At 43.6% G+C, this 27,869-nt stretch overlaps 1 protein-coding gene and 1 long non-coding RNA gene across 3 annotated transcripts in view; both read left to right on the top strand.

Annotated features, from left to right (window-relative positions):
- Window positions 1–1,987: 1,987 nt before the first annotated feature.
- The window catches only part of MST1R (macrophage stimulating 1 receptor), a 58,559-nt gene continuing 32,677 nt past the window's right edge, over window positions 1,988–27,869 (top strand). Inside the window, exons 1-4 of one of the 2 annotated variants that reach the window (XM_044451410.1) lie at window positions 1,988–2,229; window positions 6,130–7,445; window positions 26,011–26,199; window positions 27,316–27,441. In XM_044451410.1, coding sequence (XP_044307345.1) covers window positions 6,240–7,445; window positions 26,011–26,199; window positions 27,316–27,441 — 1,521 coding nt within the window. In that variant the 5' untranslated portion in view covers window positions 1,988–2,229; window positions 6,130–6,239. Of the gene's footprint in view, window positions 2,230–5,092; window positions 5,187–6,129; window positions 7,446–26,010; window positions 26,200–27,315; window positions 27,442–27,869 lie in introns of those variants that run through there. The other variant, XM_044451411.1, reaches the window with a different exon arrangement.
- Window positions 10,521–19,614, top strand: LOC123034206. The gene is made up of 3 exons (XR_006416712.1): window positions 10,521–10,531; window positions 12,310–12,316; window positions 19,171–19,614. It is a non-coding gene; the product is annotated as an uncharacterized LOC123034206 (long non-coding RNA).

Below are 27,869 nucleotides of genomic sequence, written 5' to 3'. Positions count from 1 at the left end.
GTGTGTTTGGAAAACATACCAATTCATGCCAGGGAGCAGAGATTGCCTCAACATCTCTTCATTTCTTACTTTCAGACACATTCCCCTTTCAAATATTATAGTATTCACCTGGAGGCTTGTGGCATTCATAATTTCCAAAGAGTATGACTCTTAGAGCCAAAAACATTACTTTAAATCCATATCTACTCACTATTGCTTTTATTCATTTTTAGAGTAGGGGCACAGAGCCCAATCCAAATTTTAACAGTTCATCTATTTACAGTACTAGGCCTTGGACCAGGTTGGGCCCTTCCCTGTGCCTATGCTGCACTGAAAAATGAAAAAAAAAACTTATCTGATAAAGGTAGATTTGGTTTTAACATTCAACCAGTTGCAGCTTAAGTAGAGACAAAAGAGAAATTACTTTAAACCTTCTTGGAGTACAATAAGCAGTTGGCGTTCTATACAGATCTTAAAGTCACACATATCCCCTAGGCTAGGGTCCTGATTTAGACTGGGGCTGCTACATATGTATTTTAAGTAAAATCTGTATTGGTCAAGGTCTGTGGCAGGCTGTAAAGGACCTTTAACCCTTTCTCTCTTGTTCCTTTTCAGAAATAGGACCTGAGTGAACTAGCTCATGCTGCTTTAGGCCATGGCAGTCGGGCTGAAACTTGCAGGATCTTTGATTTTCCACTAACTCGCTGAGGGTCACCTACCAGAGCCAGGGAGCAGTTGGCACCAAACATTTGTAGAACATACTGTTAACCTTTATTTGGTAGGAAGTTCCCAGGACAAGTTTCAGATTGCAGCTTTCAAATTAGGGCAGAAACACCATAGGTACATAGTCATGGATAAATTTATTTTCAGTACTTGAACAGAGCTCATAGTCTTTCATACAAAAATCCTTCCTTCCCCGCACCCCAGCTTTCTTTCTTTTGGCACTTTAATCTGGGCTAGAGGGAGTCTTGTGGTTGTTGCCACTGTCGTTAAATACTCAGGTAAGACATCCTCATCCAGTTATTACAAATCATCGAGAGAACTCAGCCAGTAGATCAAGCTCTAGAACTTACTCCAGCTCATGTCCTGTCTTAGGTAGCTGATTTGGGGTATCATTAAAGGAAAGAGGCAATTGTGGGAATAATGGATTCATTTGCAATTCTGTCAATATTCAGAACAATGCAGGGTAGTAACCCACCTTTTGCTGTTCTGTCTCAGGTGAATTGTCATATTGATGTCTCTCCCCTTGAAAGCCAGTGTAGTCTAGCAGTTAATATTGTGACCCTGGGACTCAGGCGACCTGGGTTCTAGTCTCTGCTTAGCCCTGGATGCAACTAGGTAACTTTAGGTCAGTCACAGACTCTCAGCCCAGTCTACTTCACAGGGTTGTTGTGGTGATAAGTTTGCAGGCAGCAAGAGGAGAGTGATGTAAGCTGCTTTGAGTTATTGAACAGAAAAAGGCAGGCTATAAATCTAATGAATAAATAATATGCCTCTCCCCTTTCTACTCCTCTGGTAAATGAGAAGGTTGGGTAAGGGTGATTTTGAGTAGGAGAAGGCAGGGAAAGGGTTGAACAGGATCTCCCCTCAACTTCTAAGTAAGAGGCAGCCTGCCACAGCGTATATGCTTCGGGGGTTAAACGGGGGGTGTTGTCCCCCACGGAATCGCGTAGGCGCCGCACACTCTCCGAGAAAGTTTCAGGTGCGGACGCATGAAGTTTCTAGGTGAGCGCGTTGAAGTCGGAAAGGCAGCACACAGCCCGGGGAAGTGAGGCAATCTCTGCCCTGCATCCCCCACCCGGTGTAGACCGACACGCGTTTCCATGAGGACTGTGGAACGGCGATCGTCGTGAGACACGCGCCGGGCAAGCCCCAGACTTCCTCCAGTGCTGGTCTGAGGCGTGCACTGGCCCGAGGGGAAACACCACCGAGCACAGCTCCCTCCCGGCCTCCGCCCAGCGCCGCCACCGACGCAGCCTCTGCGGAGACGAGTGCAGGGGCCGCGGCGCGACTCCTTCGTGCGCCCGGGCACCGCCCGCTTTGGGTGCGCGACGGCATTGCAGCGAGGAGGCCAACCCGATGGCGGGAACATGCCGCTCCCGCTGCGGAGGCGGGGACGCCGCCCCGCTCCCGCCCCTTGGGTTCAGTCCGCGCCCGATCCCGTCCCACGGCTGTCTGCTCCTGTCCTGAGAGCCTCCTGCCCAGGTGCGTCCCGAGCGGAGAGTGCGCGACCACGGCTGCGGCGGCAGGGTGAGTCCTTGGCGAGGAGTCGTCGAGAAGGGGCTTTGCGGGGCCCTGGGAAGCAGCCGGCGGCGGCGGGGCTCTGAGCCCGCTCGTTCCGCGCGATTCTTTCCGAGTTTGCCGGCGGCAGGTTTCTTCGGGCAGGGCTGGGACACTTGAAGCAGGCTCAACTCAAACTAAGCTTGAGGAGGGCGCTCCGGTTCCGACTTCCCCGTCCGCGCAAGTAGCGAGACTGAGCTGGGACTTTTTAGCCTGTTACCTGTTGCCCAGGTCGCCCGTGGGAAGCATAGAGCGAAGACACCTACGCACCGGCCGAGCGAATGGCTCTCGTTTCTTTCTACTGGAACATTTATTACTACTACTATAATTTGTAGCATATTGAAGACTGTGGTAGTTTTCCTGTGGAAGAGGTACTCGTAGATATGTAATATGCAAAGCCATGACCTCTCAGCACTTGATTGCACTTTTCAGGTGTGTGCTGAAGAAACTCCTTGCCTCATTAAGGGTTATGGATACTAAGATGAAAGTAGAGAGGAAATTACACTGAAATCTATTGGACTTCCTGATAAAAATATACAGAATCAAACTATAAGATCCCTGGAGTTAATACAAATATGTGTCAACAGGGAAAATATTTATTATTATTATTTTATTTAGGACATGTATAGGCCATCTATCACTATCATCTCTGGACAGCTTACAATATAATATAATCTAAACCCTAAACCAAATAAATTAATAGATAATTAGATAGTTACAAATAAAAATAGATAGTTAAAAAGATATCCTGGGTGTTTCATTTTTTACATGGCAACCATACCCCAAAATACACATTTATATCAGTATGGGCATTCCCTCATGTGCCCACTCAGTGTACTTTAATAGCCTAAGATTGCCTGTTGTCATGATCGCTTATTGTATTTGTCATTTGTTAATGCAAGACAGAAAGTGGGAGATAGTCTATTCATTTAATTTATTTCTATACTGCCCAACAATTGATGCTCTCTAGGCAGTTCACAAAGCACATTTTAAAAAACCAATAAAAGATGCATTGTATACAAACATATTAAAATCATTAAAAGTTTACAATGCAAAATTTTAAACCACATATTAAACAGAAGAAGAGTAAAGAAAAAGAAAAAAAATGTTCAGACCTGTTAACAGCTAGCAGACCCCAGAAGGTACTTGAATGCCCTGCAGTAGAGGATAATCTTTACCTGGCACTGAAAAGTTGGTGCCAGGTGGACTTCATTGGAGAACTTGTTCATAACTGGGGGAGGCATCACTGAAAAGGCCCTTTTCCTTGTTGCCACCACATGAGCCTCCCTCAGAGGGGGCAGTTGTAGAAAGTCCCCCAAATCTGATTGTAGTGTCCAGAATGAAAAAGGTCAGGAGAAGCATTCAGTCAGGTATTATGGCCCCAAGCCGCATAGGACTTTATAGGTTAAACCCAGCACTTGAATGGGGCTTGGAAAGATACAGGAAGCCAGCGTAAGCAGGACAGAATTGGTGTTGTATGATTAGATCATCTGATCCCTTTTAATAGTCTGTTGCTACAGCTTCTGGACAGTCTTCCAGGGCAGCCCAACATACAGTGCATTGCAGTAATCTAGTTTAGAGATTACCAGAGTATAGATCACTGATAGCAGGCTGTCCAGATAGGGGTGTAGCTGAGCCACCAGCTAAAGGCACTCCGAACCACTGAAGCCTCCCATTTGTTGTGCATGCTAACTAATTATAGGGTTAATGTTGTGATTACAAACATGGGAAATATCTCCCACCTCCTTTTGGAGAGGGGAATAATTGTTGTTGAGAAAGGGAATGTTAGTTTTTTCAACTGTTCATGAAGTTTTTTTCCCATGAGCTAGGCCCTCTCATCTCTGGAGCAAAGATAAAATCAAAAGCATTGGGACTGAATGGAGGACTTAAATACAGCAAATATGATGGTGGGCATCAATATGGCTTTTAAAGGGGATTAGAAAAAGATGTATCTAACTGCAATTTACAGTATTTAGACTGCAGGTTCCTATGGTTAGGCTAACTCCAGAATTAGAAGCAGCATGCCTCCGAATGCTAAGTACGGGGAACAAATGTAGGTGAGGACTGTGCTTTGGTTTTGCTTGCGGGATTCCCAAAGGCATTTGGCTTGCCACTATAGGCACTGGGAGATTGGACTAGATTGGCCTTTGATTTGACCCAGCAAGATTCTTCTCTTCTTAAAATGAGTGGATGTTGACAATGATGCAGTCATTAATAAATGTCTAAAGGCAGTTATTTTACATGTTTCTGAATATAATTTTCTCCCATGCTGTCTGCCGGTATCTTTTTCTCTCTTACACATGAATGCACACATTTTCTTGGTGTGATGTATCCATACATTCCATCTGGCTTTCTCTCTCCTGCACAGTGCTGAACAGCCAATATTTTCAGACATGAAGAGATGAAACCAAGAGACTATGCAAGGATCAGGACTTATGTTAAAAAGATTAGCAGACCATATGTAGATTGCCTTTTGACTACTAGGAAATGTTGTTTAGCAGTGTCCACTTACCAAGGTGATGCAATGAAACTTCTGAAATACCATGCACGTGCAAATGAGGGGAGGTTGGGGGGGGCAAGGAGCCAGCTTGCTCATGAGGAGATCGTTTTCTCCGAGCGAGTCCAAAATGACCTCCTCGCGAGCAAGCTGCACACACGAGCACCCAGCAAGGGCAAAACCTGTGGGGCGGGGCGGTTAAATGAGCATGGTGGGCCGGATCTAGCTCGCGGGCCTTAGTTTGAGGACCCATGGCCTAGGTAGAATATAAACCGGGTCTCCATTCTCCTCAGTTTGCAATTGTCAGACAAGGAAGGTTCTCAAGAGGGAGGGAGCATCACAACCAGAAGCAAAGCCACTTCTTGACTGGCAGCTGGTTCCAGTAACTCCTTGCCCTGAAGATAGCATGCTGCACAGGCCTGCCAACAAGGTCAGAAGATGGTACAGGGAGGAGAAACTCTCTCCATCCTTTCCTTCATTCTCTATTGTAGCCTAATATAGGTTGAATCAAATGGGTTGCATTAGTTGTCCTGAACAGGGGCGTTTTCATTTACTTTAGATATGAAGCGCTTTAGTACCAAATTGGAAGTTAAGCAGCAAGGCGTATGGGATAGTACAGTTTTATCAAGGGCAGTCCCCTTGGGTGGACAGTATAAGAATGTTCTTCCAACATCAACATTGCTCTTTCCCACATGCTTACCTGTAGACAACTTGTGCATTATGCATAAAGGAACGCCTGCTTCCATATTTGCCCTCCCGCCCCTTGAGATCGGTAGCAGAGGCCCTCCTCAGGGAGCCCTCCAGGAGAGACATCAGGAGACGAAGTACCTGGAGGAGGACTTTCTCTGCAGTGGCGCCCCATCTATGGAATGCGCTCCCCAGAGAGGTCTCTCTGGCGCCGTCGTTATTTGTTTTTCGGTGCCAGGCTAAGACCTTTTTATTTAAACAATATTTTAACAACTCTTAATAATATCTATAGGTTTTAATTTTGCAGCCAGGGTGATTCTGGGTTTTTTATTGTATTATTTTACTATGTATTATGTTTATTTATTTTATGTGAGCTGTCCCGAGGCTGTAAGCGATGGGACAGCATACAAAAATTCTAAATAAAATAATAATAAAAAAATGCATCCAGATGTAGCATACTATAAGCGTGGTGATTTTTGCAAACCTTAAAACTGGAGAACCTCTGTATAGAAAAGCCCTTGGAGTAACTTCCTTCACATGAGGAGATCTTGTACCCTTTTATTGTGTAGTGGGGTAACTGAAGTATCTTGCTGTTCTGGCAAGTGCCGGGTAATGTTAGACTACAAGCATGCCACCTTTGTATTGCTGCAGTGTTACTCATTTGTGTTCTTTCATTCTCTCCCCAGCTGTAATGCAATGGTAGATTATCCAAGATGGATTGCACATCCACACAGAACTGAAGAACTGAGGTAGCCTCTGATATCTGGAACTCTGCATTATAACTACTGCCCCTAGTATGGGCATATCATTTCTGTTTTGCCTCACACTGGGCTTATTGCCCATAAAAATCATTGGGAAAGTTTGGCAATGCCCACATATTTCCTATAATTCGACTAGAGATTATACTGTGAAATATAACTTCTCTAAATTCATAGCTGAGAGTTCCATTCAGAACGTAGTTGCCTATGAGCCTGCTAATGCTGTCTTTGTTGCTGTCCGGAACAAAATCTACGTATTGAACTCAGAGCTGGAAATCATGTCTACCATTGTGACTGGTCCCTGGGGTAGTAACAGATGTAAGATCTGTGACCTGTGCTCTGTGAACAGGCCAATGGATTTTGAAGACACGGATAACAAAGTTTTGGTGGTGGATCCTTATGAACCTTGGCTTTACAGTTGTGGAAGCTCCCAACATGGAATTTGTTTCCAGCATGAGATTGAGATACAAGACAACGTTCCATCAATTGCAACATCATCATGCTTGTATTCCGCTCATCTTAACAAAGCTTCCGAGTGTCCAGATTGTGTGGCTAGTCCTTTAGGCACGAGGGTTGTGGTTGTGGACAAGTCATCTGCTTCATACTTCTACATCGCATCCACCGTCAACAGAAGCATAGCAGAGACATACAGCCCCAAATCGGTGTCTATACGGAGACTGAAGAGTACCTTGGATGGATTTAATCGTCCTTTCCATTCCTTAACTGTGCTTCCTGTGTATCAAGACACATACCCGATTGATTATGTATATTCCTTTAATGACCAGCAGTTTGTATATTTCCTGACAGTTCAAAAGGAAAATCCCAACTCCAAATTGTACCACACTAGGATAGCTCGGCTTAGCATCGAGGAGAACGAAGTGCACAAGTACCGTGAGCTGAACTTGGACTGCCGCTTTCTAAACAGGCGGAGGAGGAGTCTTGGGACAAACTCTGGACAAGTAGATTTTAATATCTTGCAGGCAGCCCATGCTACCAAGCCAGGACTAAAGCTGGCCCATGAGCTCAGCATCAGTGCCACAGAGCTGGTTCTCTTTGGTGTGTTTGCCAGAAGCCAGGCAGACAGTATGGTGCCGGAGAAGTACTCAGCAGTGTGTGCTTTTCCTGTGAGCAAGATCAATGAGGCTATTGACGCAGGGATGAGGAAATGCTGCACTCTGAGTGGCCGTGACAAGATATTCCGAGGACTGAGCTTTTATCAGGATGCTGAGTACTGCCCGCATAATGTGAGTCCCCAGCAAGTCTTTCCTTTCTCCTTACATCAGGGGTCCTCAAACTTTTTCAACCAGGCCAGTTGACAGGTGCCAGCTGTGGGTGCAGGCTGCCAAGGCGGTGCCAGTGGGGGGGAGCGCAGGCCAGTGAGGGGGTGGGGCGTGCGTGTGCGCATGTGAGGTGGGGACTGGGGCATGTGGGGCAAGGTGCTGGCCTGCTCACAAGGAGATCGTTTTCTTTGAGCAGTTCAAAACGACTTCCTTGTGAGCAAGCCACATGTGGCGAGTGCAAAACCTCTGGGGCAGGCTGGTTAAATGGGAATGGCGGGCTGGATCTGGCCCGTGGGCCTTAGTTTGAGGGCCCATGCCTTACATAATATAATAGCATGTGACTTCAGAGGTGTTTCTTGAGGTGGGTTAGTTTTTTAAAATTGTTAATATACCAAATGTTTTAACATACAGAATTTTATTCATCTTAACAACAGGCCAATGAGATAGATTATTCTATTTGCCATTTTAAATATTCAAATTTAAGAAATCGCAAACCAAGCTCATATGAGTTTGCTACAGTGACTGGGTTTGCACATTGCAAAAAACAGCTATGGGTTTGAGTTTTTTTAACCATTATGAACTTCTTGTGTTGTCTAGACCTAGTCGCAGAATATCACTGTGGCTTGTTTTGGACTGGAGCCCAACACAAAGAAACAGTGGTATGTTGTATTGTCTGTTATGACATTGGGGCCTCAAAGCTCCATTTTTTCATTTGTGGTGAAAAAAGCTCCATCGAGTCCTGTGGAAAGAGTGGCAATATAAAGGGCCATTCGAAGCATCCAGTTGCTACTACCTGAAGCATCCTAGCAATGCACACCTCATCATTTGCTTTGTTCCTGGTAGCCGAGTTCTATGCACAGCAAAAGTGTTTATTTTAATAGGTTTAAAAAAAAAACCTTTTAAGAGTCTGGTTAGGATGCATTAAAGGGATGGAGGCACAATCAGGAGATGAAAGAGGGAGAACGTGACTAAAAACCTCAGTCAACCAATCAAGAAGAGGCAGCTGAGATAGCTAAGAAACAACAGAGTGATAAAGGGACTTTGTTCATGGGGGAGGCAGGGTGCATTGTGAGAATGGGAGAACGGGGAGCGGGGTAGAAAATGTGGTAGGTTTGGCGGTTTGTGATTGTCAGGGAAAACATGGTAAACTGTCATTACAATCTTGCTTGTTGTGATGTGCTAACCTTGTGTCTTGTATCAGGGCCTTTAGAGTAGCCTACAGAAATAAATGGTGGAGAGCTAGTGTGGAAAAAGCCCTGTAGTTTCGGATATCATCTGCCAAAGCAGATTTGGATTTAGCTGGCTGTCAGCACAGTGGACCCTGCTTGTCAATATGGGACTAAAAAAGTTAACCAGAACAAAAGGAAATTAAGGATAACAAAACAAAATGTAAAGCCAGAAGAAAGTTCTGTGCTTACCTTCAGATAAGGGGAAGGCTTAGCCTGGCTTCAGGCAACAGTTAAGTCTTGCGAGAAGGTCTGATGAAGAACAGAGGGGCTTTATATTGCTGTCTCTGCTATCTCTGGGCTAGGAGAACTCAGCCTGAAGGCCAAACTCCATTTTGGAGGAGCTTTGGGGTATGTTCCAGTGGCAGGTAGAGCAGTAGGCAAAGGGGACAGTACCAAAGGCAAAAGGGTGGAGCAAAAAGTCAAGTTATTACATGTTATTAATATCAAATTGGTAATAACTATTACCAAGTTATTATAACTTACACCCTTTAAGTGCCTCATCCTCAGGAGAAGCATTTCACCCTTGCAGATGGGGAAAACCACAGAAAAACTGTATAATGAGCAAATCAGAAGGACATGCTGGCAGTCTCCCCTTTCATTTAGAAGGCTGGTACCTCCACACTACACCCCATTAATCTGTTAAGGGAGCGAGTGCTCTCTTAGTAACTGCAAGGCTACCAAGTTCAGAGGGAACTAGTATTAAGCTAGATGGGGCAACTGTAATGATATGGGGCCCATGCCCAGGTGGGCCTGTTGCTGAAACCACTCATGGTATACTCACTTAGCAGTACTATTTCCAGCCTTGAGTTGTGCTTATTATTATTATTTTTTTGGCTCATCAGTCTATTATTATTATTATTATTATTATTAACATTTCTATGCCGCCCCTTGCCGAAACCTCGGGGCGGCTTACAACATGATAAAATACATTGAAATACAATAGTACATAATAAATTACCATTAAATACAAAAATACAAAACATACATTGATTTACAAATATAAAATTAGAATTATCAGTATAAAATAAAAATATAGGAGGAGAAAGAGAAGGAAGAAGAAGTTGCCCTGGCCAGATCATATGTTTTAACAATTGAAATGATGTTTAAATAAAAAGGTCTTTACCTGGCGCCGAAAAACCAGTAACGACGGAGCCAGGCGGACCTCTTTGGGGAGTGAATTCCATAGGTTGGGCGCCACCGCAGAGAAAGCCCTCCTCCGGGTACTTACTCTCCTAATTTGTTTCATGGAGGGTTCCCGGAGAAGGGACTCTCCCGCAGATCTCAAAGGGCGGTCGGGCATATACGGACGTAAGCGCTCGTTCAGGTAGCCAGGACTCAAGCCGTTTAGGGCTTTATAGGTCATAATCAACACCTTGAATTGGGCCCGGGCTTCAATGGGAAGCCAGTGAAGCTGACGGAGGACTGGAGTCATGTGAGCATAATGCCCCGTCCCCGTCAGCAACCTGGCAGCTCTATTTTGCACCAATTGAAGTGTTCGGACTGTCTTCAGGGGAAGCCCCACGTAAAGCACGTTACAGAAGTCTAGGCGGGAAGTCACCAGCGCGTGTGTCACCGTCGCCAGGCAGTCATACTCCAGGTAGGGGCGCAGCTGATTAATCAGCCGAAGCTGAAGGAAGGCGTTTCTCGCCACCGCTGTCACCTGAGCTTCCAAAGAAAGCTCCGGGTCGAGGAGTACTCCTAAGCTGCGGACCTTATCCCTAAGAGGGAGTGTTGCACCATTCAGGACCAGGTCAAATCCACCCTCTCCGAAACCCGATCCGCCAACCAACAGGACCTCCGTCTTGTCTGGGTTGAGTTTCAGTTTATTGGCCCTCATCCATTCCCTTACCTCGGCCAAGCACCAGTTCAGCACAGCCACTGCCTCACCTGGATTAGTGGAGAATGAGAGGTAAAGCTGGGTATCATCAGCGTATTGATGATTCCGCAGCCCACACCTCCTGATGACCTCTCCCAGCGGTTTCATATAGATGTTAAATAGCAGAGGGGATAGAATGGAGCCCTGTGGTACCCCATGGCATAGCTGCCATGACGTAGAGACATGGTCCCCCAGCACTACCTTCTGGAATCGACCGTTGAGATAGGAGCAGAACCACTGCAAAGCAGTGCCTCCAACCCCCAATCCCGCAAGTCTATCCAGAAGGATACCATGGTCGATGGTATCGAAAGCCGCCGAGAGGTCCAGAAGAACCAACAGGGATGTACTCCCCCTGTCCTTCTCCCTGCACAGGTCGTCGTACAGGGCGACCAAGGCAGATTCAGTACTGTACCCGAGTCTAGTAGAATGGCCATAGAGCATTCAGACACCAAGATAAGATGGCAGTTACATAAATAAATTGAGGGTTTGCTCCAGAACAACAAGAAGAAAGGGCATACTGAATATTACACACAAACATTGTAGTTATATAGTTACCGGTATTGTTGTTTCAGAGGGTAACATAACAGTAGGAGAGTTCTTAAAATAATCATGGTTTTCTTATACTGTCTTTGACTTCCCCCCCATACACTTTAATTCCTTCCACACCTTGTGTCTCCAAGGTGTTTGTTTAATTCTACATATATCATTTGTAAAAAAACAAACAAACTATATGCCGAGCCTCGCTACTATTTCATGAAGCTGTTTCATGTTTATTTGCAGTAATATGTGATCTTCTTCCTTTAAAAGGGTGGTGCTTTTTTGTTAGTGGGTATATTTATTCAACACATATCATATATAAATTTGTGACATACCTTCACAAAGTGACTTGAAGTCAGTAAAGGCACTGGGCACAAGGACAGATAAATATAGAAAGCATCATTTTGGAAGTTTGACATTGTGGAGAGTAGAACACATTTTGTATTCACTAGTGACTCAGAGAAGGCCTGTTTGAACAAATACATTTTAAAGAGATCCATAACAGAATGCATGATAATAATGTGATTAGATCATTTTTGTGGAGCTGGTATATTTGGAGAGAAAATTTATTTCTCCAAAGGGTGGAGAACAAGTTAGGGACAAAATTGGAAGACAGTAGTGGTTACTAGATCTAGGCCCATGCCCATTCTTTGGTGTAGCTGAAAATAAAGTCTTTCTTGTAATTTTTTAATACCAGGATGAATTGAGAGTGTGCTTCCAGTTTGTGCTCTCTGGTTTGAAGAGAGGTGAAGAGTATGGAATTTTTAAAAGCAACACTGCCCTTAGGTGGACATCGTTACTCACCGGCAGTGCTGCGTGTATGTTACACTTTGCATTGGTAGCAAAATAGGCATACTTTAAAAACCTGAAAGAGCAGTAGAAGCTGCAAACCCTGATGAATGTGAAAGGTGGATTGGGAGAAGCAGCAGCAAAGTGCACATCACAGGGTTGCTGACGAAGACCAGAGGGTGATGCAGCCCTTGTTTGTACAAGTGAACCCCCAGAAGTGGGTGGGAATTTTGAGAGGGCCCTTCTTGCTGATCTGCATCAGGAGAAGAAGGGACAACGGTAACCCCCACTACTGGATTGCTACAGATCGTAGCAACCCATCCTTCACTCACCTTCTGGAAGAGGAGGGTTGAGCAAAGTCCCTGAGCAGAATGTGAACCTAAAGAAGAGCCATCAGAGCAACTGTTTCTGGTGGCCACAGAGCCCTCACAGCTGAGGGGACAGGCACTAGAAGGAGATCCATTACTGACTAATGCACAAAGGGCAGCACATCTCCAAGAGTAGCATAAAACTGATTGGATGCAGCTTGAAAAGATATTTTCATTGCCAAAAGTGAAACAAAAGTGGAGCTCACATGTGAGCTTTTCAAGGAAATGAAGAAAAAGGAAAATAGAGGAAGGGCAGTAAGTATCTGGTCCACAGGTTAACATGGACCATGGACCATCGCTAATAGCAACCTCTGTTCAGGTGAATCGGTGCACAACAGTATGGCAGCACCCAAAGACCTTGAATTTGTGCAGGCAATGAGAGATGTCTGTTGAGCAGTCCGCACCAACCACCTTCTGTGCAGGCAGGCAAGGGAAGAAGAAGTGGGGGCTGAATATTGATTCCTGCGCAGATAAAAGTATTTGTTATTTCTTCCTTTTCTCATTCTTTATCCAATTTATATGGACACCCTAACCTTGCTTATTTAAGCAGTTTTACCTACCGTTCTGCAGATACCTAAAGCAAAACAGACAAATTTGGTCTATGAGCCAAAATCTGCTTGCTGGGTAAGCTATGCAGGCTGGAGACTATGCTTTTCTGGCTGTGGAAGCGACAGGACTCTCTGGATGACACTTTTGCAAATCTGTGATTTCCTCACCCTTCCCTGCCCCTTACTTTGCATTATGGAACCTGGCTTTGTGGCCATTCCTCCTCCTTTGCTAAGGCGCTTCCCTAACACATTAAGCATTCCTTCTATCAGTAACAGTTGCTTCTCCCATACCAACTGAAGTGTGGGAAGCATTCCTTCATTCCAAATTGCATTCTTTCTATGGACCTGCCTGCACCGCCTCTTCTCTTCTCCTTCAACTCTTCTTGTCTAAAGCATTGTGATGCATGACTGATAATACTCATTTTTGGGATTTTGGAAGGGGCGGGGAACTAAGTCATGGCAAAAGAACCTTAGCTCAAAAAGCACCCATAACTACATTTTTGCCACAAGCTCTTCCAGCACTGCCACATGCTGCTTTGAGCAGACTGAATATGTATTATTTATTTTAAACATGTTATATACTGTTCCCTCAGCACATTGCTCACAGAATGGTCTACACATAGCTAAGCATTAAAACAGCATTACCAAAAACATATACAAGGATACAAGCAAAAAAACTAAACAACTATAACACAGAATAGATGCTAACATAGAAAGCCACTGCAACCAATCATTATAATAAAAACCAATTTAAAAACACATCTCAAACGACAATTACAATAATGGGAGAATAAAAAGATTTTGACCTGATTCTGAAATGTATAAAGTGTTGGCACCAGGCACATTTCCCTGGGGAGCTGATTCCTTAAATGGGGCACCACTACTGAAAGGACCGTTCCCCTTATAGCCACCTTCCTAAAAGGTGGCTCTTAGGGAAGGACCTCCATTGAATATCTTAAATTCTGAGTATGAGGTTTCAGATTCTAAGGAAAGAGATGTTCCTTAAGATGTCATGGTCCTAAGCTGTTTAGGGCATTATATGTTAATATGAGTACTTTGAAGCAGGACCGGAGTTCAGTTGGTAGCCAGTATAATTGATAAAGAACAGGAATGTTCATATTGATTCGTCCCAGTCAACAGAAGGGTGGCCCTGTTCTGCACTGTTTTCAAGGGCAGCTCCATGTATAGCAGATTGCAGTAATCTAAAGTGAGGTTACCAGTGTGTGGATACTGCTTGTCCAGCCAGGGGTGCAGCTGTGGCTCCGTGCACCTCTGCCACAGGTAGAAGGAACAGGGAAGAACAGGGCTCTTGGAGAATCTTCTGCTAGCACAGGCATAGATGATTCAGAGGCATGTTCTGACTGGAAACGCCTTCCCTTTTGGTCAAAGAGCAGGATGCTGCAATAACCACGGCTTTGGCAGAGCGGCTCGCAGCAGAACAGTGGTGGATAAGCCATGTCCTGAAGCCATTTGGGTATCAGTACTGGATGCAGGTACTTGGTATGATGCCAAGATTGCACTGAATTTTTCTCATGTGCCAGGCTGCTTTTGAAACCATTGCAAAAAAAAAAAAAAATTGACCACACAATTCATCCTTTAGATATAATAGTGAGGAAATCTGTATCAGAAAACATTTTTAAAAGTGGGGGAAAGCTGACCCTGTACACACTTGCTTTCAGCACTCACCACTTCCCCTTCTGTACTGCTTTTGGTTAAGAAATGTACTGTGTGTGAAATATTCAGAGAAGTGATGCCATTCTGAATGACTTCTGCCTGACTGATATCATATAGCTAGGGGAGGAGAACATAAAAGGGTTCCATGAGTTTGGTTTGCTTGTGCAATGGGGGCAGTGGGTTCTTCATCCTCATTTTAGCTCTGTCCAGGAAGGGTGAAGAGTTCTGCAGCGCACGTGTTTTTACGGCATGCATTTGTTCCATGCACTTGTGAGTTCTAAGGGCAGATTTGTGCATGTTTATGCTGTTATTTCAGAAAGAAGCAATGACACTGCTATATTCTGGAATTTGTCATTGACAGATAACCTAGCTATGAGATTATTCTTTTCCAGCCCCCCTGCCAAGGTAAATGGCTTTCCTGTGCAGCCCTTCATTGCATTTCCGCAGTGGTTCATGGCACCATATTAGGCTCCAGGGATGCTCAAACGGAAAAACTTTAACAGCTATCATAGCTATGTTAGACTCCATGTGAAGCCCACTTTGAAACTCTTAGAATCATGGTTCCACTCTCTCTACAAATTTCTGGATGGGAACAAAGCACTCATACTATGTGTCATTGTCACTCACTGCATCCTGTGTAACATTTGCAACTGGGGGGCATGCTGCTTCAGGACAACCCCCAGTTTCCAGAACTAGCAGCTGAAAATTTAATGTGTCACATATTAACACTTTCCCATTCTTGTAGATCATAGGATATTGTTTTAGCTAGTATTTCCCATATGAGCAAAGCTTGTAGCCAGTACATTTCAGAGACTTCCACAGTGCCTTACAAAGCCATTTTAAATTGGTGCTCAGAAATGTTCTCTCAGGGTCATGAATTGTCTGCATAACACACTACTAATCATGCTTCTGCAATCAGGATTGTTTAGAAGTTGCACAGCCATGCCTACTTCTAAGAAACAACAGATATAAGGAAGTTGCCCACCTGGTGTAGCAGGTGAGAAGGTTGGCTTTGGTAGAAGTGCTTCTCATGCTCATAGAGACCAATTAAGAGTGGTGGGAAAAGTAGTAGAATGAGCAGAAATATTTTGTGGCTAAAGGAAAGAAGCAGCAAGAGGAGCAGGTGAAGACTGTGCCAGAACTCAAACTACTTCTTAGACTGTTCGATACCAAAGTGGGGAGCAGGAGGCAGCAATAGGCACTTTGCCAGCGGGTGGAAAGCAGAGGTGCAAGTGCAGATCAAAAGTAGTTTCACTGTCAGGCAGCTGGTGCAGGCAGGTGAAGAGAAAGCCAGAATGCAAAGTGCTGCTCAGGTAGTCAGAGTACAGAGTGGGAGGGTGGGGGAAAGGAAGGCTTTCCTTTCTAGCCACTTCTGCAGCTAACAGAATAGAAGAAGTTGAGAGGGAGGAACAATGTATGAAACCTGCTTCCTGACCAGGAAAGAAAGGATTGGACCATCCAGAGATGAAGCCCAAGACAAAACTGAAAACCCAAGACAGGGTACACAGATTGTATTTGAAGAACAAGTATAGGCAGGTACTGATCTCCCAAGGGGCAGGACTTTGCCTGCTCTTTGACAATTTCTGTCAAGAGCAGGCAAAGTCAAGGCATGCCCAGATCACTCAGCTGATAGTAGCTGCTATAGTGAATAGGGATGTGCAAGAAATCTGTTTTGGGAGTTTCAGAAAGGCTGCTTGGCTGCTTGCACTTTTGTGGGTTATTCAACAAGTACTCAACCCACTGTGGCTTATGCCCAGGATGACTTGGTGTGGTGTCTGAAATCACCTAATATATAAAGATGGAGGGATGATGGAAGGTGGAAAAATGTATGCATAGGCACTTTATTTTTCTGAAGTAGCAAATACAAGAATTGGGTCTCTTGTTTGAAGCAGTATCTGCTCTCCCCCCCCCCTTTTTTTTTTGGCTATCTTCCCATTCCTCTTGGTATTGGATTTACTCTGTGGCTAATCTGGAATAATTAATCCAAGTTGCAACAACCTGGATTCACATTCAGTCTAGTCATCAGGAAAAGCTTCCTCACTGTCAGGGCAATACAACAGTGGAACCAGCTGCCCAGAGAGGTGGTGGGCTCTCCCACACTAGAGTCATTCAAAAAGAAACTGAACAGCATCTGAGTGGGAAGGTGTAACTTGGTGTCCTGCAAAGGGGGTGGAGGGTTGGACCTGATGGCCTTCATAGCCCCTTCCAACTTTACTATTCTATGATTCTAATCCGATACTCATATTGACATGTGGGCTGCCCCAAAGGGGCACTTTGGTAGCTGTGACTGATCAATGAATAGCAGCTCTTAAAACATAGATTGTTATGTTTCTTAATTTAATTTATGTTTCTTAAATTTAACAATTTAACTCTAAAAGAGTATCTTTAATTTCATACCCTATATATGGGAATCAAAATAACAGCAAGAAATAAACTTCCAGTGTGAGCAATTAAAAGGCGGCCCTACCAGTTAAATCAGTTCTAAGCTTTTGTTTTCATGTCTGTATTGCCTAACAATTGAAGCTCTCTATGTGGTTTAGAAATGAAGATCTGGTGGATTAAGCCCCTCAGAGTTATTGTCCTAATGATGTATGTGACACAACTGAAGAGAGGCAGTTTGTAGTTCAAAAAGTAAGCATTTACAACTTAATATGTTGAAATGGAAAAATGGAAGAAGTTCATTGACTTATCATCATCATTATCATCAAAAGTATAGTAAAGAAAAAGGATACCAAGGAATCTTGTACAAATATTACATATGATATCAAAATTTTAAAAATCAGAATAATTCACTAATTGTTATCTCTTCTGCACTGTTAAATTAAGTAGTATTTAATTGAAACTTATAGAGCAATTATTCTAATGTATAATTCTTAATAGTAACTTATTTTCCATTCCTTTTAAATTGATTTTAAATAAAAAGCATTTGTATTAAAATAACTTACTGATGTTTTTACAAGCTCCATTAAGTAAAATGTATATCATAAGCTTTCCATTTATCATAAATTCTTCAGCCGCTCTTCTATTTATGTAACCAGCTAGTTTTGCCATTACTGCATATTCAGCTGGCCTATTTTTCCAGTCTTCTTTAGTTGGATAGTTTTCTACATTCCATTTTGATGCTATTATAACTCTAGCTGCCTCTATCATATATTTAAATAACTCTACCATATTCCTTGGCAAAGTTTCTGGCACAATACTCAATAGCATATTCTTAGCATTGATAGGAACATTAATGTTCAGGTTTCTCTGTATTTCAGTATGTTGTTTGTTGTTGTTCGTCCATTGTTTTCAGTGAGGACCTTGACATCTAACGGGTTGTGAGTTGTCCACGGTGTGTCCGCAGGTGGCTGATAAGACCAATACGGGCACAGAGTGTTCTGCCACATGTCAGGCAGACATGTGTGGGCATCACTGTTGCAATGTTTGCAACTCTGGCTTTACGGAGTGCTTGCTTCTCTTGTGCTATGGTTGTCTTTCTGGCTTCAGAAGTTTGGCAGCCTTGGTGGATCAGTGTGCGCCATGTTGATCGGTCTTGTGCCAGGGTCTCCCAGGAGGTGGTGTCAATAACCAGGGACTTGAGAGAGGCTTTCAGCATGTCTTTGTATCTCTTCTTTTGTCCCCCGTGCGATCGCTTTCCTTGAGACAGCTCACCATAGAAGAGCTGTTTGGGGATGAGGTGGTCTGGCATCCTTGCAACATGGCCTGCCCAGCGTGTCTGCGCTTTCATCAGCAGGGTGTGAACTGATGGCAGGCCTGCTCTGGAGAGGACCTCTGTGTCTGGCACCTTGTCCTGCCACCGGATCCTCAAAAGTCTGCGGAGGCAAGTCATGTGGAAGTGGTTCAGTTGCCTAGTGTGCCTCCTGTATACTGTCCAAGTCTCACTGGCATACATCAGGGTAGTTAGCACTACTGCTCAATAGACTTTAAGTTTTGTAGCAAGGCTTATTCCACGGTGGTCCCACACTTTGGTCTGCAGTCTGCCGAATGCAGAGCTTGCCTTGGAGATTCTGCAGTTGACCTCAGTGTCAATTGTCACTGTGCGGGAAAGGGTGCTGCCAAGGTATGTAAATTGGTCCACTGCTTGCAGCTTTTGTCCCTTCATTGTGATGGTGGGCTCTTGGTATTGGGCTTTCGGAGCTGGCTGATGCATCACTTTGGTTTTCTCTGTGTTGATGAGGAGGCCGAAGTTGTCGCATGCTACTGCAAATTTGTCCATGCTGGCTTGCATTTCCTGCTCTGATCCAGCATTCAGGGCACAGTCGTCAGCAAAAAGGAGGTCTCATAGCACAGTCTCCTTTATCTTGGTGACAGCCAATGGCCAATGGCTACCCTCTACCTGGTTTGGCCAGCCTGTCGAAGCTGTTGCCCAGGGTGTGGCTGCTGTGCATGCTACAGCTACTGGGAGCCACAGGTGAGAGCTGGGTGACAAGTGGGGACCAAAGGTGGACAAGCTGCCCTAAGAGGACACAACATGCCCCTACTCCAGAGGTGCTACCCCTCCCTGATCATCCCATATGCCCCATTTCATTTCAGTATGTATTTCTTTCCAGAATACTTTGACCTAACTGCATGTCCACCATATATGGTTAAAAGTTCTGTCTACCTTCTGACATTTCCAGCACTTTCTGTTATAATTCTTGTACATTTTCTCAGTATCTTTTGGAGTAATATACCAGCAAAAGAATATTTTGTACCAGTTTTCTTTTAGTGCTTGACTAGCTGTAAATATTGTATCTTTCATCCATAAGGTTTCCCATTGGTGGAAAGAGGTTTCTTCCTCAAAGTTCCGCATCCATCTTATCATGCGGATTTTAACTTGTGCAGTTTCAGTATCCTATTGCAATAATTGTTAAATCCATCCTAATAAGTGATCTTTTTGCTGCAAAATCAACTTTTCAAATTCTGTCAGGTGTCTTTATGGTACCTCTTCCTATCTGAATTTCCCTTTTCAGTCTTGCAACCAATTGAACATAGAGAAGCCATTCTTTCTTTTTATTTCATCTTTTAGTTTTTGCCAAGCCTAAACTCCTCCTTGTTGATCAGTCATATCTCAATTTGTTATGAAATCATTACTTTTCCTTAGATGCTTATCACAGTATTTCTATTGGAGACATCAGAGGAGAAATTGGAGGACTAATTCTTCTTCTTATAGAATACCAAATTCCTATTAAATCATCTTTGATTACACAGTCTTTGCAGTGTGTTACATCTTATTTCTTAGCCCACAAATACTTCATCCAAGTCTACAGTTTCCAATTTTATTAATTTTTCATCTAAATTTTTAATCCAGTCTGTAATCTAAACCAAGTCAGGTGCCTAGTAGTATAATTTGATATTAGTTACTACTAGTGCTTTTTATTTTTTTGGACATGCTGGATATTTCTTTACTTATTGTGCCCCTTTCCTAGTCACAGTCCTGCCAAAGTAGTTGGCCACAAAACATCAGTGTTAGTTCACTTGGATTGGATCAAATTGTTGTGAAATTGTAAGGAACACTACTATTTACCACCTTTTTTCAGAAGGAAGGAAGTAGGAAAGTATGTAAGTCCTTTTTATGAATTCAGTCTCTTGTAGAGGTAACTTGTTAGATAGCAGCGGCTCTGAAAAATGTTATCTTTATATGATGTCGTAATAGCTGGTTGACTAATTTGTTAGCTGTTTGCTCTACTAAGATATTGCAGTCTATAGACTGGGTGTGCCAAAGCACCTGGGACTGGAACTTACATCACTGTTAAACCACCAGCAACAACCTTGTGGTTGCTGAGAGGCTACTGATGTGCTAAACTATACATTACATTAAGTAGCATGTAGGTAATTTTATCTCTTTATGTTCAAACAAGCATGTGGGGCCCTGATTCAGATTCAGACCACCGCATGCAGTTAGAGAAAGTATAAACCTTGTTCTTCTCCTAAATTCCTCCTGGGGGTAACTTAAAAAAAGGGAGATGAGGAAACTTCTCGTGGTATCAGTTGTCTCTTTTGTCTTTTCTGTTTTGAAGCCCTCTACATTGGCGGTGGGGGGCAGGGTGGAAAAACAGCTGCAGGAAAAGTTTAAACTTCCCCTACCTGTCCATGGTGATCCAAGGCTGGCTCCAGGCCCTATGTTATTACTAAATAAATAAAAAGTGAGGTTCCTCTGCAGATGACATGTTTAACACAGAATCTAGTTTAGCCCAAGGCCTGTGCATATGACATAAACCTGTGATAAAGTAGTACATGAGGTGAGAATTAATTTTATGGATTGCTGTCCAGTCCTCATCCTACATGCTGATTGTATGCAGATAGTCAATTAAACAGGATTGGATTCACATTAATGTTCAGCATGTAGTTTTAAACAGTTATATAAATAGGCAAGACTTGGCTGTTGCTTGTGGCCTGCAAGCCCATTCTGGCCATCAGCAGAGCTGTTGTGATGTTGCAAGCAGTCAGCTGCAGTGATGTGCAGTGGCAGGAAGCAGCAACACTTCCTCATGTGAGTGAGCTGTGTGGGTGAATGGCACTTTTAGAACTGCACTTTTGGGAATGCAAAAGAAAAACACAAAATTTGGTTCTTCTTTTTATGGAAGAGGAGCCATGATTTCATATGAGTTTACAGCTCTCATCAGAAGCAGTTCATTTGCACGTCAACCACAAGCATAGCCCAAATGAACTCAATGGCTCAGAAGGCAGTGACGCTAAGGCTGTGTGTGTGTGTGGAGAGAGAGAAAGATGTTGGGATTAGTTCATAAATAATCTAAAGTGAAGTAGCCAAGTTTGCCAGATGAAGTTATCAGGATGTGGAATTCTAAAGCAGACCATAAATCACCCCAAATGTATCTCTCTACATGGCAACAAAATGGCAAATGAGATTAAAAACAAGCAAGAGCAAAATAATGTATATTGGAACACGCACAATTCTCATGACACATATACACTAATGAAAGCTAAATAAGCTGTTACAGCCCTGGCAAAATATTCTGGAGTCATACTGAAATTCTGATAGTGACATATTTATTAGCTAAATTGTTTTTATCCTGCACTGAAGGGTATGGCAGATCACAATAAACCATCTACAAATCATAAAATATAAACTTGTAAAATAAAAACACAACATTAAAACAGTAAATACCAGCAGTTAAACCATCAGAGAGACAAATTTAGAAGAATGCTTACTGGAATGAAATAGTTTACACAGTCTGCCCAGAAATTCTATGGTAGTTAAGAAGACAGATAAGTGTAAGTTAGTTTTATTTATTAAAATAGGTTGAAGGTGCAAAAAAGGCAACTAAAATGACCAATTCGTTGGAACTTTGTCTTTCCTACATGTACATACAGAAGCCTTAAGAAATTCCACTCCTAAGGGTAGGATGGGTCGTGTGCTGCAGATGGGATACAAGAAAAGCAGACCGATACAACAGCAAGGAGGTGAAAAGGAACCTTGTGGGGAAGATACTTTATATATCAGATGAAAAGATTGAAGGATCTGTTGTTTATGGGCAGGACGCTTAAATCAGAGTAGAGATCTAGTATGAGCAATCAGAGGGTTACTCAGGGGGAGAGCTTCAACACGATGTGTTATTTCTGCTACTGTCTGTACCTTTCTCTTGACATCCATTGTTCTTATTGCAATTCTAAGAGGCAATGCTTCTCATGTTCTGACATTTATGTAGACTGAGTGGTGCCCAAGTGGAACCAAGTTTGGAGCAGGGGGAAATATTTTGTGGAGAGACTTTGTTGGTCTCTTGCCCCTTTCCTCTAACTTGCAATTTGGGCATCTCTTCTTTCACTCCTTCCTGGAGACCTTATTGCCACCAATGTTCTTAGAGTTAAGGACTCTTCATCTGCATCATAGTTGCTTCTTATCCCCACCCCCAGTAAGGACAAGTGAGGGCAAGTCTGCCCTCCTGTATAATATTTTCAGCTGCTGATAGGAAGAAAGAGATTTCTACATCTTACTTTAATTTACTGGTTTCAGGCTAGTCCGCACTGATAACAGCCAGTAGTGAAAAGGTTTGGAAGTGGGTGTGAAGCACATTAAGGGAAGTCCGGAGTAGGTACATTCCAGAAGCTAGAAAGAAAGGTGGGGCTCTGAGTCAGCCGAGTAGTGGCACTGACTAAAGGCTGTCTGATAGACTGGATCTGGTTTAAATGGCATAGCTTCCCCACATGGGAACCTGGATGTTTTTGTGGAATAATCTCTAGCTGAGAATACTTACTACTCTCTGAGAAACTCATTCACTCAAATAGAGGTTTTCACAAACTACTTCATCTCATAATTATACCCCAAGGCTATCTTGTTAAAATGACAGGTTATTCATGTGATTTTAACATCGTCACTGTTAATTTAGACTCAGTGCAAGATCAGTTATCCCTGTAAGGAATAGTATGAGAATTTCCTCCTGAAATTACCTTCTTCCATCATACAAATGGTGTAATCTGTTGTGTTTTGTGTGAACAGATAAGAGCAGTTTTGGTTTTCTTTGCCTTTGCTGAGAACACAGCTGAATTTTGAGAGTAAAAATAAACACATTCAGATGTGCAGAGGGAAAGCATATTCTGGTTTTTGATTCCATTATCGGGGAAAACAGAGTGCAAATCGATAGTTCCTTCAGATTAAGGATCTTCTGCAGGATCAGTCAAAGAATTCATATTGGCTTTTTGGCATGGTATAGACATAACAGGAAACTATGGTTAATGAGTTGTGGTTCTTGATCCAATTTTCACACCAGAGAGAATAGAGAAAGTTATAGAAACATAGAAACAGAGCGAGTCAGAAGGGGTCTCCCGGGCCATCTACTCTGACCTCCTGCACCAGCCGGCTCCGCTCACGACATGCCCACCATGTGGACGTCCAGCTTCTGCTTTTATTTTAAACAATCCACAATTCTCTATGTCTGAACTCCAGGAATTGTGATTTATTTAAACTTTGGTTAATGAAAACAAACCAAGATCAAACTGTGGTTTTGGATTCTGGCAGTTTTTAAATGATCCCCAAGTTTGTATGTTGCATAGAACTGTGCTGAGTTTAAACTGGTGCTTCCAATCTCTGCATTGTGGGCATAAAATAGGGGAAGAGAGGTGGGCAAGCCTGAAATTTACCACAGCTTGTTCAAATAGCAGGAAAACTTTGTTTCCTGTTACATCTGAATTAGGGCCACTGTGTGATACTATTGCAAGTTCAATTTTTCAATTGCATTGCATGTTATCTTGTTCTACTTCTTTTCTTTTAAAAAATGGTTAGATATGCATTTGAGGGACCTAATCTCCTTACTGCTCTCCTATGAATGACTGAACCTCTTCCTTTTTCTGTAGTTGTTACTGAGTTAATTATATTGTCCTTTGCTTTGATCCCTACCTCTGTGTCTCACAAACCTGATGTTAAGCCAATTCAAACTTCAACTGCTGGGTTGTCTGCATTTCAGACAACTGAAATGTCTTTTCCATTTCGCAACAGTACCTTGCATAATGTTGGTGTCCTTAAGTTTACTGTGTTTGCTGTTATTGTCTGATCTCTTCCGTAGCAACTATAGTTGCTGCTTAAACCTTTGCAGGTTCTGACTATGACTAAGGTGCACCATCTCTTATGCATACCATGAATGATCAGTGTTAATCCAGGAACAAATGGGAATACTCAGATCTGTGCATGAGCTAAGGTGCAGGTACTGAAAGAAAATATCCTTGGGGCATCACAGGTGGTGAGCCATGACCCTTCCAATAGGAGAGCAAATAGCAATCCACGCAACTGGGGAATTTCCAGAAGACTATGTCTGACTTTTATGACCTTACATTATGGCAGCTTATTCCACCCCCCCCCCCCCCGCCCCCGCCACAATAATGCTGATTCTAACTGGGTCATGCTCTGAATGTTGCGTATACAATAGATATTTCTATTGTGACAATTGAGAATAAAATAGTGCTGCTTAAGTGATTGGGAATATGCAAGTGCAGGAAGTATTGGCTGCTGGGTAATGGAGTAAAGGAAATAGCTAGACATTCCTGAATCTAAAGCAACCATAAGCACTTTTGCCCCACAAGGTTTCAGCAGAAGGCAAGGGCAAAGAAAACTTGTCTTATGCTTCCTGACCTTGGCAAGCTGGAATGAAGGTGAGTGAGTGAGTTTAGAGCAGATTCTTGGTACATAACCATCCTATATATGGTAGCTCAGTGCCAAGGCCCAGCACAGTCGAAAGAAAACCATGTGGTCCTCAAAATCCAGTGGTTAGGGTCCAGAGCAGGTAAATAGTGATCCAAAGGTCCAGAGGCAGATGATGTGTTCTACGTCACTTAGGAGTTTTAGAAACATAGAAACTGAGCAAGTCAGAAGGGGTCTCCTGGGCCATCTAGTCTGACCCCCGGCTCCAGCCAGCTCTGCTAATGACATGCTACCATGTGCATGTCTTGAGGGGGGTGGGGTCATTGAAATTTGCACCCCATTCTTCAGCCAAACCTCCAGCAGGTGGGCAAGAGTCTATTTTCTCATCTCCTGCCAGGGATAAATTGCTTAGACATAGAATCAAGGCTGAAGCAACGGAGCCAGCCAGACCTTTTCATTCCACATCTCACTTACCAAGGTTAGGCTGACAAAGCCTTAGTGCCGTTTCTGGAGCCTGGTGTTGTGCACTGTGGCTCTTCTGCTGCGTAAACACACTTCTCCAGAGCTCCTTTCCCAATAAACTTTATTGTTGCATGCCTTTGAGCCACCCAGAGTGAAATGTCGAGCCCTCTTTAACATCAGTCATTCTCTTGCTTCTTTATAATCCCTTTAGCATCTTTCTCCTGAGAACAGAGCACTGTGAAATTGTGCCTGCCTGTACTCTTCCCCTTTTCTATGCCACTGAACGTCCCACTGGTGCTGTCACCTGACCACCGCCACCACCTCTTCAGGAGGAGGAATGTCTCTGCCCAGCAAACTACTGAGCTCCCTGTCCCCACTCCCCTGCTGTAGGACATGCCTAGCCTCCATCCCTACCTCCTCTCCACAGATTAGTAGGCTGGAACTCCCATCAGGCCAAACTGTCAGCCCTTCCTCTTCTTCCCCTCTCCCCATTCTCATGGGTGGATCGACCCAGCCTTTCATCAGCCCAAACTGCCAACTCCTCCCCCTCTATCTCTGCAGACATTCCCTGACCTTGGTCTACTGCTTGGGCATGCTGAGATTCCACAGCAATCTCGTCCTCACTATCTGAGCCTGAGTTCCCATTGGACCGAGCAGCTGCTCTTGTATGTACAGGTTCCCTGGCACCGTGTGCACGCACAACACCTACAGAGGTGGTGTTGCAGCGGAACAGAAAGCGGGCCAGGAAGTATTTCTGCCCAAGAGCTGCCCTGGTAACACAGGGAATAAGGTACATGGGCCTTCTGCCAAAGTCCCCAGATTGGCTAAGGTGGACAAATATGAAAGATGGACAAGGCACCTCTAATAGTGGTGTAAAAGAGAGAATTTCAGCAGGAGTAGCCACTGTGTTCAAGACTTCAGTGCCTTAAACATTCACTGTCTGAACTAACTTCTGTTCTTGGCCATACCAGGTAAACTCCTCAGCCCCAGTGGTGGATACCAGCTGCATGAGGAAGCCCACCTATGTTGCTACGGATGGATACAGGGTTGACCTCTTCAAAGGACGTATGTCTGATGTGCTACTGACCTCCATCTTTGTAACTGTCATAAATGGGATGGCTGTAGCTCACCTGGGCACATCAGAAGGCCGTATTTTCCAGGTCAGTTAAACTCAGAATGGTAGTTGCATCTGTACATATTTCAATGTGTTTATAATATGGTGAGTCTTCTATTGCTCCTAGCAACATTTATATGCTGGTTTGTGTAAATGTCTAGAAATAGGGAAGCTGCCTTTTACTGAGTCAGATCTTTGGTTCATCTAGCCCAGCATTCTCCTGTGATATTTTTAAAGCTACACAGCTGAAAACCAATCCATCAGGAAATGCTTGTACTACATTTTGTTGCATTGCAAATGCAAACTGGCTGATTTTAAAAAAAAATATAAGAAACCCTGACAATTCTGAGGGAGCAAGGGATGTCAAATACTGAATTTGCAACATTGTTACAAAATTATAATCCCCGGGTTCCTTGTGGGAAGCCACAATGATTAGGCAAGGCAAAAATAGTAATTTAGATTATAAGAATAGATGCTTTGCTAGGATATATCACTGTTGAAGTAATTCTGACTTATACTGGAGTTTCTGAATAGTGAACTTGTGGTTGATAGGAATGATCAGCATGGATTCTGGTGCCCAAATTAAAGGTGACATCCATCTGCTTCACCATTCATTGTTCTTAATGAACAAAGAAGAAGAGAAGGGACCCAGAGAAGTCTGTGGAAACATGGGGTTACAACTTCTTGCTTTCAATCAGCAGTCTGATGTGCTTTGTCAACCAGCTGAGGAACTTCACTGCAACTCTTCCTGCTCCATTGAAAACAGCTGTTGAAGAGTGTTTTGTGACCCTGTACTCCTAGGCGGGATGCAGGTGGCGCAGTGGTTTAAACTGCTGAACTGCTGAGCTGGTTGATTGAAAGGCTGGCAATTGGAATCTGCACATGGGGTGAGCTCCTATACTCTGTCCCAGCTCCTGCCAAGCTTGCAGTTCAAAAGCATACAAATGCAAGTAGATAAAAAGGTACCACTCCGGTGGGAAGGTAGCAGCGTTCCGTGCACTTCAATGTTTAGTCATGCCGGCCACACGACCATGGAGACTGTCTGGGGACAAACGCTGGCTCCCTCGGCTAGGAAATGGAGATGGGCACCACCCCCTAGAGTCAGGCATGACTGGACATAACATCAAGGGGAAACCATTACCTTTTTACCTTTTATTCCAAGGTGGTGCTTCAAGGATCCAGTGTCTACACAGTCAGGTTGGCCAACTTCTCCTTGGGGGAGAGAGTGCCAGTACTGCGGGAGGTCAGCAAGCTGTACAACTCTTTGTTGTTTGTCTCAGGAAATAAGGTGAGGAGTGTGGGGCTCTTAAACCTAAATGTACTTGGTTTGAGCGTTCCTAGGAAGGATTCCTGATCCCTTTATTTCTGGTACAGCTCTTCCAAAGGTGCTTTGATTGTACACTGGGACTGAATGGTGGAGCTGCTCCATCCTGTGATCCAGCATCTTAGATCTGATTATACATGTTTAACAAAATCTAGTAGTTGAGCTTTTCAGCGCCAGTTCTGAATGCAAACTGGAGAAAATGTGTGTGAATGCCCTACATGCAAAGAAATAGTACATTGAGGAGAAAGCTAGGCTTGAGTTCTTCCTGGCATGTTATATTTCCACTGTGTGCTGTAAGTGCATTAGGCATTCAGTCTACCACATATGTTCTAAGGATATATATTTCTTCTACATTTCTTTAACTGGAAAATCAGTGCTTCTAATTGGACGTT

The sequence above is a fragment of the Varanus komodoensis genome, unplaced genomic scaffold, assembly GCF_004798865.1.
Source record: "Varanus komodoensis strain SLA01 unplaced genomic scaffold, ASM479886v1 scaffold6_2, whole genome shotgun sequence".
Taxonomy (NCBI): Eukaryota; Metazoa; Chordata; class Lepidosauria; order Squamata; family Varanidae; genus Varanus; species Varanus komodoensis.
This window is presented reverse-complemented; position numbering and strand designations above follow the sequence as displayed.